This window comes from Eumetopias jubatus, unplaced genomic scaffold, assembly GCF_037043125.1.
Source record: "Eumetopias jubatus isolate StellerSeaLion01/CBP00866 unplaced genomic scaffold, mEumJub1_p1.0 scaffold_1, whole genome shotgun sequence".
Classification (NCBI taxonomy): domain Eukaryota; kingdom Metazoa; phylum Chordata; class Mammalia; order Carnivora; family Otariidae; genus Eumetopias; species Eumetopias jubatus.
In genome coordinates, this window is record NW_028274807.1 from 205,817,778 (window position 1) to 205,827,042 (window position 9,265).

Sequence of the window (9,265 nt, forward strand, 5' to 3'; positions counted from 1 at the left end):
GGGTCTGCCCCCCAACACTTGATGGTCCTAAGCCCCAGAGTGATTCCCCCTCATCACTACAGTCCTGGGGGCTCAGCCCTCCTCCGAGCTCTCTTACTCTGACGGTCACCACAGTTCACATGGCGGGGAGGTCCAAAGACACAACCCTGGAAAAGCCTCTGAACTAAAAGGCATCCCAGCCGGCCCAGAGCAAAGGCACTGGGGTGATTCTGGACTTGAGCACTTTGAACAGCGCTGGCACTGGCTGAGGAAAAATGTCACTGTCACGTCGGCCAACCTTCCCGCGGAGGACCAGCCGAGGCGCTTCATAGGCACGATCTCACCAGCATGGCCCTGCCCCCACTTCGCAGATGAGGAAACTGAGGCACAGAGAGCCCGAGACCGCACAGCCAGTAAGAGGTGAGGCCAGGACATCCACCCCAGCTACGTCAGACACCCCAGCTACGTCAGACCCTAAACTCAGAACGTATTCACCACTCCCAGCTTGCCTCCCTCTCGGAGGCTACATCTGGACAGAGGAGGGCAGGGGCTGGCCACCAGGCGAGGGCCCTCCGGGCTGGCAGTGAGGACAGACGGCAGAAGGGCAGGGACCTGGGTCTGTCGCTGCCCTGCCAGCCTACGCCCACCTTCCCATCCACATGAGGGAGGTGACACGGGGCCAGGGGGGCAAGGACACCCACTTACCAGCCCCTCGGGCCCAAGGATCAGAACCACGATTAGCGAGGTGCCACATGGCATCCAGCAGATGGCAGCCACCGAGGGGGCCCAAAGGGGCTTCTCACACCGGCAGCCTAAGGCCGGGCCCCCTGCATTCTCCGGCCCTAACGAGGGCACCTTTGTTGGCAACACTCCCCGCTGCCTCGGCAGATCTGCTGCTGCCCCTACTGGGGCGTTCACACCCAGGTTAGTCTGTGATGGGGTTCGGAACACACCGCCCCGACACTCGGCACCTTGGCATACTGAGTATTTCAGGCTGAAGGAACCTGAGCAAGGGCAGGTGCTGTGAGAGGTAGCCGCCCTTCTCCCCGGAAGCAGCTCACAAGACCCTCGAGTGAGAAGTGCCCTCCCTCTACCCGCAGGAAAGGAGCCTCCTCTTTCCAAGATGGAGGGACTCCAAGAGGAATCCCAGCAGGCCTCACTAAGTGTGCCCCTTTACTACCCTTAGCTCATTGCCTTTTGTCCAATCACGTTTTTCCGCGACTTTCCACTCCTCATCAAGCCTAACATAAAAATGCTCACACACAACTGCTTCTTCGGGTCTTCATTTCTTTTATGAAGGCTCCGGTGTCACATAAAACTAATATTGGATATTTATTTAACATTTATTTAACATGCTTTTCTTCTGTGAATCTGTCTTTGGATGCAGGGCCCCAGCCGGGACCACAGAAAAGCGATTTTTCCTCCCCTACTGCTGAGTCACGAGTTCCAGGTCCCCCAGCACGCAGGGGCCAGGGCGCTTGTGGGCCTGTGTGCCATCACCCTCCTGCCAACACCACAGCTGGCGCCTCCCGGTGCCCAGGGGGCCTTCGGGACACAGTTCTACTTTGGGTCTCACGATGAAGTGCCCCAGACAGAAGACGTAAGTGTTGGCTGCACATCTTTTTCCTTTCTTTTTTAAATACATGTAATACTAAGATAACAATAATGTTGGCGCGCCTGGGTGGCGCAGGCGGTTAAGCGTCCAACTCTTCGTTTCAGCTCAGATCATGACCCCAGGGTTGTGGGATGGAGCCCCGTGTCGGGCTCGGTGCTCAGCGGGGAGTTGGCTTGGGATTCTCTCTCTCTCCCTCTGACCCACCCCCTGCTCATGCTCTCTCTCTCTCTCTCCTTCTCTCTCTCAAATAAATAAATAAATAAAATCTTTTTTAAAAAAGACAAAAACAATGTCGAATAATGTTGAAATCATAGAAATGTCTAATCGTGACTGCTTAGAGATTTACTTCCTTTTCCGAATTTAAAAAAGAAAGGAGGCAAATTTCTCTTTCACCAAAAGGAACACTGAATCGCCCCTCTGCCGTACGTGGCTCTTCCAGGATTTTGTTTTTGGGCTACTGCTCTGTCACTGGTCAGGTGAAGACAGATGAAGACATTAGAGATAGAACAAAAATCTGACTTGGCCCCTCCACCAAGAAAGAAGGTCAGGAAGCAGAGGGTGTAGCGTGAGCCACGCACTTCCCATGGCAATACCCAGTGACCGTCCGTGTCCGTCCCCCCCCCCCACCGGCCAGGGACCCTCCAGGTGGTCTCGCCCTTCCTGCCCAGGGTGACAGCTGGGCGTAGGGCCATGGGTTACCGTTCAGGCTGTCATCAGCAGCTTCTGAGAGGGACTCATCACAAGGCCCCGCCTCACTCCTTCCAGGGGAGGAGGACTTGTCATGCCGCACCATCGAGGCTGACTCTGGAGAGGTGCCAGTGATGGGAAGCGGTGCCGTGGGGGCGGCTGTGTCCCCTGAAGTGTGAGTCTGTGAGGAGTGAGCTCTTGAGCGCACGCTGCGAAGGGTCCCGTCTGCGGACTGTGAGGCTGGCAGAGGTGATGTCCGAAATGACTTTGGGCTGGAAAGTTCCTCACTGGGTAGCGAAAGGATTCTTGGCCGAGTTGGGATCTGATCCTACTTTGGCGGAAATAAATGAAACTAATTACCGAACCGGTGACAACGAAGTCCTTACCCCTGAACAATGTGGCCAGAGTGGGGCATGGGGCCAAGGGTCAGTGATCAAATTGTCTTTCTCTCCCTCTCCCCTCATTTCTAGGAGTCAAGCTACAACATTTAAACAAGATAATACTGGGACCAGAAATATTCCACAAATAATCAGAAATATCACTTGGCTTTCAAATGAATTTTGTTAATTACACCTTCTCTAAATTAAGGCCCCTGAAGGGCACCTGGATGGCTCAGTCGGTTAAGCATCTGCCTTGGGATCAGGTCATGGTCCCAGGGTCATGGGATCAAGTCCCACATCGGGCTCTGTGCGCAGCTCAGAGTCTGCTTAAGGATTCTCTCTTGCCCTCTGCCCCTCCCCCAACTCATGCTCTGTTTCTTACTCTCTCTCAAATAAATAAATAAAATCTTCTAAAAAATAAATAAAATTCATTAAGTAAGTCCCGAGTACATGGTCTATGATAGCCTGGACCTTCAACAGAATCAAAATGTATATACAGATATTTTTTCCCCTTAAAATGCAGCCTTCCCACCACTTTACACCCATGAAGATGGCTCTAGTCACCAGTGTTAGCTCTGATCACAAGTGCTGGTGACGATGTGGAGAAACTGGAACCCTCATGCACTGCTGCAGGGATGCAAATGGCCCAGCTGCTGTGGAACATAGCTTGGCATTGCTTCAGTACGTTACACGTGGAATTACTAGAGGGCCCAGTCATTCCGCTCGTAGGGACAGACCCCAAAGAACTGAAAACAGGGACTCAAACAGATATGTGTACACAAATGTTCCTAATAGCACTATTCACAGATAGCCAAAAGGTGGAAAAGACCCAAATGCCCAACAATGGATGGTGGATAGATAAGACGTAGTACATTAACACAATGAAGTCTCACTCAGCCATAAAAAGGAATTAAGCTCTGACACATGCTACAATGTGGATGAACCTCGAAAACTTTACACTGAGTAAAAGCAGCCAGTCACGGAAGGTCACATACTGGATGATTCCATGTGTATGAAACATCCCCGCCAGTCAGATCCACAGAGGCAGAAAGCCGATTAGAAGTTGCCAGGGGCTGGGGGAGGGGAAAATGAGGAGTGATTATTTAACGGGTACAGGGTCACCTTTGGGGCTGACGAAAACGTTCTGGAACCAGACAGAGGTGTGGTGGTTGCACATCACAAATGGACTAAATGGTGCTGAATTGTTCTTCTTACAAATCTTACTTTTTGGTTATGTGAATTTCATCTCAACGGAAAAAAAATGCAAGTGCAGCTACGCCACGTTTCCCGTGCGGGGCCACTGACAAGCAGGTGTGGATCGCCACTGGCGAGCGGTCACACAAAGTGCTGACCCGAGGTGCATACACTTCCTCCAGACGTTATAAACTGCCTAATATGTCCCAAATCCTGTCACCCACAGAGCAGGCCCCAAAACAGGGAGCCGTGACTGGCTGGAGCCCAACCGTTCCTTGTCAAACCCCTTCCTTAGCCCACGGGAGATGGCGGCTGTCGAGTCTCTAGCTCCGTGACATAAAGAGCAGACGCGAGGCTTCGTTAAGGATGAGTATATGTGGGGCACCTGGGTGGCTCAGTCATTAAGTGTCCAACTCTTGATTTCGGCTCAGGTCATAATCTCAGCTTCCTGAGATTGAGCCCCACGTCGGGCTCCACGCTGGGCATGGAGCCTGCTTAAGATTCTCTCTCTCTCCCTCTCCCTTTGCCCCTCCACCTGCTTGTGCTCTCTCTCTCTCTCTCTCTCTAAAATAAATAAAATCTTAAAAAAAAAAAAAAAGAATAAGTACACACAGGGGCGCCTGGGTGGCTCAGTCGGTTGAGCATCCGACTCTTGATTTCGGCTCAGGTCATGATCTCAGGGTTGTGGGATCCAGCCCTACGTTGGGCTCCACCCTCAGAAGGGAGTCCGCTTGACGATTTTCCCTCCCTCTCCCTCTGCCCCTCCCCTCCTCAAATCAATCAATCAATCAATCAAAAAAAAAAAAAAAAAGTAGATGCAAACCTTACCGAGGACAGTTTTGTCTGTTCTTTCTCACTGACTTTGGGGCTGCCGAAACACCGATTCGTGTATGTTTCTTTTTCTCTAGGAGATTCTAGCAAGCTTCCCAGCAACTCTTTCATTTCCTCCTCATCACTGTCTGGAGAATCTAGTTTTCTAGTAGGTTTTTTCTCTTTGGGTGTTTGAAAATTCCTCTCTTTTCCAAAATGTGCTTTAGGGAAGGTATTTTCAACCCGTGGTTCCCTCCTCTTTAGAAACCTACTGACCCTCCCATTCCGCGCATTGCTCTCGGCCATGGAAACTTCCCAGGCTTGTTTCTGGGAGGTTTCATCCAGGCTGTGTGGAGAAAGTTTGACTGTACTCCTGGGGAGGACTGTGTCTGTGCGCTCTGGAAGACTGTCCTCAGAGGTCTTCAGGTCGGATTCCATGTCAGACAAATCCATCTTCGCCTTCCGATTCATGATCTTGGTTTCTATCTGAGCCAGCTTTGTGAGCGCGGCGCTGGCCCTGAGCTTCGAGGCAGTGGTCGGGGGTCTCCCTGAGGAGAGCTTGTGCCCACCCTCCACAACAGCCTTCTCTCTCAGAAGTGAGTGTTCTACACCCACGGTTTGGTTTCCTTTTAGAAATCTGCTATGAGCGGGTGCTATTTTGGTAAGACTTCTACTGATTTTCAAGGTTCTGATTTCTTCCATTTTTGAATCTTCTAAGGAAATATCACTAAAATCACCAAAAACATTGCGCGCGGGATGGCCGGTTCTTCTTATGGAAGCCATTCTAGGGAGTAAAGAAAGGAAAACGTAGAGTAAGAATACCTGACGTTAAGGGCGCCTAGGTGGCTCAGTCGTTAAGCAGCTGCCTTCAGCTCAGGTCATGATCCCAGGGTCCTGGGATCGAGCCCCGCATCGGGCTCCCTGCTTGGCGAGCCTGCTTCTCCCTCTCCCTCTGCCTGCCGCTCTCCCTCTGCTTTTCTCTCTGTCAAATAAATAAATTTCTTAAAAAAAAAAAATCTGACGTTCATATTGGGCCTTCAAATCCCTCAACGCCTCCCGTTTGAGAGCTCAGATCCTTCCTTGCAGTCTGGCTAGAGCCTTCCCTTCAAGCCCCACAGTGACAATGAAAACGTCAACACCCAGTAGCACCGACTGAATTACCGTTCTACGCCAGGTCTTCAATGAGACGTGTTGAACGTTAAACAGAAGAGCCAGTGCTTCTCAGGCTCCAGTGGTGTGCCTGGCACTCTGCTCGGAGCTGTGTTATCTCATTTAATCCTCATGCAACCCTGATCCCCCTTTTAGAGGAGGCCAAGAAAAATAAAAGCCCCCGAAGGTTAGGTCACCGGTCAAGGTCGCCAGTCAAGGTCACCTGGCTGGTGAGCAGCAGAGCCAGATTCAAAGCTCAGGTCTGATTCCAAAGTTCCCCTTCTTCCCCACCGTGCTTCGCTGCCTGGCCAGTTACACCACCTCTCGCTCCCCAAATCAGGGCTCCTCCTTTACCCAAGTGTCCCCAGCTCTCTCACAAAGGACTGCCCGAACACAACCTGTATATGTAAGGAGCCCCCCCAGAATACCGTACTTTCAGTGTGAAAACCACTGCCCTGGAAAGACAGAGGGGCTACGGACACAGCACCCCCCACCAATGTCAGCTGCATGGTGCGTGCACATGCTGGTGTACATTCTTTGGGGGAGAGAGGTCAGTGCTTTCATCATATTCTCAGAGTTCCCACGTGTCCCTAAAAGAATAAAAACGACCCACTACAAGATTTCCAAAGGTTTCCAAAAAGTTTAAAATCTTAAAAAGATGGAAAAAGATCGTCTGAGTGGGTGTGTGTTTGCTGCGGCCCCTTGAGTAAGGAACACGCCAACAGCAATGCAAGTGGGAGATGCAGAGACCCCGTGACCTGGCGATTCCACGTCTGGGAATTTACCTACAGTTACACCCAGAAATGCACACAGAGATGCGTGTTCAAGGAATGTCACAGCAGTATTGTTTGTACTCATCAAAAACCTGAACCCATCCATAGAGACCTGGTGCGATCCAGAAGAGCGCATGCAGATGAGGGAATACGATGCAGCCGTTAAAAGGAACGGGGGAGATCTGTGCATAACGTGGCCAGCATAATACTATGTGAGGCAGAAAAGACAAGATGCTCAACCACTGCTTGTTCCCATATTGTTTGAATGTTTTAGCAAGGCCATGCGTTATTATTATTATTTTTTTAATTCACCGTGAGACCTAAAAAAGCCTCTTTTCCCCACTCCTGTCCACTTGGAAAACGAGCTCACTGGGATTGCCAGATTAAAAACAGGACACCCAGTGATTTGAATTTACGATAAATAGTAAATAATTTTTAAAATATAAGTATAACCCTAATTTTTTTTTTTTTTAAGTAGGCTCCACACCCGGCGCAGAGCCCAACACAGGCCTGCACTCACAACTCTGAGACCAAGACCCGAGCCGAGATCAAGAGTCAGATGCTTAACTGACCGAGCCACCCAGGCGCCCCGACCCAGATTATTTTTATACTAAAAAGTAGTATGTTCCAAACACTTTCAGACAAAAAATTTATTTATTGGTTATCCGGAATTCAAATTCAACTGGGTGTCACGTATTTTTATTTGTTAAATCTGGCAAGCCTATGTCTTCTGTGCCTTCCAAACCTGAACTCAAATGTTTCGTGCAAGGAAAAGTATTTAACCCAGCCCTAAGATTCTGTATAAGAGTGAATTATTTTTCTTTTTCTCTCTGTTTCTCTGCCTGGTGAGCTGGCCTGCTTGTCCCCATCCTAACCACCAGGGCACTAAGGCCTGAGCTGGGTACTAACAGCACTAACTAACCTAGCACAGGCCTGACCACGGGGGTCAGTGAATACAAAACCACCCCCAACAGAAACAGTGCAGAATCCCTAGCCTGTGTGACACTGGGCAAGTTGCTTAACCACTCTGTGCTTCAGCTTGCTCATCCTAAAAAGGTGGTAATAACTATGACCCTCATAGGATTCCTATGTTCATTGTAGGGCAGGAGCAAATAGTAAAATTTAGAGAGTAATGTTTGGAATACCTACTTTTAACTGGCTTTTAGCGGGAAGGACGTGGTAAAGAGGAAGCGGAGGACACTGGCACATTGACAGCTACCTTTATTTTTTTGTAACTGAAGCTCAGGAGAGGACTCGGCCCCGGCCATTCTGTGGGTCCGAGGGAAAGCCCGACCACCAGGCCAGGTTTTCCAGCATCTAGTTCTTCTGAAAGTTTCCCTAGGTTTAAAAATAAATCAATAACAGTTAAAGAGGCAAATTCTGTGTCAAGTCCATTTTACCACAAGCTGATATATTTTTAAAACACACAATTAAAAATAAACCAATGGACAAAAGATGTGAACAGACATTGCACTGAAGGACAAAAAAAAAAAAGATATGAATGGCCAGCAAACACATGAAAAGACGTTCAATGTCACTAGCCACTAGGCAAACGCAAATCAAAACCACCAGATCCCACTTCACAGCACAAGAATGCCTAAATGCCTACAATCAAAACTACAGATAACTAGTGTGGGTGAGGACGTGAAAAAACTGGAACCCTCATACACTGTCATGGGGGATTGTGAAATGGTACAGGGGCCAATTTGGAAAACAGTCTGGCGGTTCCCACGTAGCCCAAGAAGACCGAAATGTATGCATAATAGTATTCGTAATAGACAAGAAGTGGAAACAACCCAAAAGTCCATTAACTAGTGAATGGATGAGAACTGAGGTCCATCCATAACGAAATACTATCCGGCAATAAGAAAAGAACAAATACAGATACACACAACACGCATGCATCTCGGACACATCATGCAAAGGGAAAGTAATGAGATGCAAACCGCCCCCCCCTCAGTGTATGATCCCATTCATAAGGATCATCCAGAAAAGGCAAATCTGCACAGTCGCTAAGCACCTCAGTGGTTGCCTGGGGCTGGGAGTGGAAGCGAGGAGGGACTGCAAAGGGCCAGGAGGTATATCCGCGGGGCGACGGAGAAGTCCTAAAGCTGGATCGTGGTGACTGCCGCACCACTTGGTAAACTTACAAATAAAAGTAACTGAATTGTACACTTAACAGGGGTGAATTGTATGATAACGTAAACGAATCTTCAATCCAGTTGTTAAAAATAAGTAAAGCTAACTTTGAAACACTGGCTCCCTTCAGACCATCGGGCTCTTCCCCACCTCCGGGAGCGACCCACTCCCGACCACGCTCCCAGGTGGGCCCCGACGGGGAAACAGGCGTGAGGCGCCGGGCCGCCCTCCCAGCCCAGGTTCAGAACGCTCCCCTTTCCCCGCAACTCCTCTCCCGAGTCCGGACGCCAAGCCCTCGGCAGCCCAGCCAACCTTGCCAACCTCCTCCCACGATGTCCATCCGCAGAGGCCGCCACCGCGCTACCGCCAGCCACTCCGGCCAGATGGGACCGTTGCCCCCGGCAACGGCGCTAGGGCGGAGGAGACTACATACCCCGGCGCGCGCCGCGCTCAGGGGACCAATGGGGCACCAGGTCACTATCGCGGTGCGTCATGGGAGTGGTAGTGCCGGGACGGGCCCGGCGTGCACTGCGCGCTGG

The 9,265-nt window shown here is 50.4% G+C and overlaps 1 protein-coding gene across 7 annotated transcripts in view; it reads right to left on the minus strand.

Moving 5' to 3' along the window:
- CUNH19orf44 (chromosome unknown C19orf44 homolog) overlaps positions 1–9,127 on the minus strand; it is a 16,654-nt gene extending 7,527 nt beyond the window's left edge. For 4 of the 7 annotated variants that reach the window (XM_028087068.2, XM_028087074.2, XM_028087075.2 and 1 more), the window contains exons 1-5: positions 9,039–9,127; positions 7,737–7,925; positions 4,684–5,449; positions 3,657–3,734; positions 2,294–2,609 (exon numbers count right to left, since the gene is read on the minus strand). In XM_028087068.2, the coding sequence (XP_027942869.2) occupies positions 2,294–2,609; positions 3,657–3,734; positions 4,684–5,448 (1,159 nt within the window). In that variant the 5' untranslated portion in view covers position 5,449; positions 7,737–7,925; positions 9,039–9,127. The remainder of the gene's footprint in view (positions 1–2,293; positions 2,610–3,656; positions 3,735–4,683; positions 5,450–7,736; positions 7,926–9,038) is intronic. The other 3 variants (XM_028087069.2, XM_028087070.2, XM_028087072.2) reach the window with 3 other exon arrangements.
- Positions 9,128–9,265: the final 138 nt, after the last annotated feature.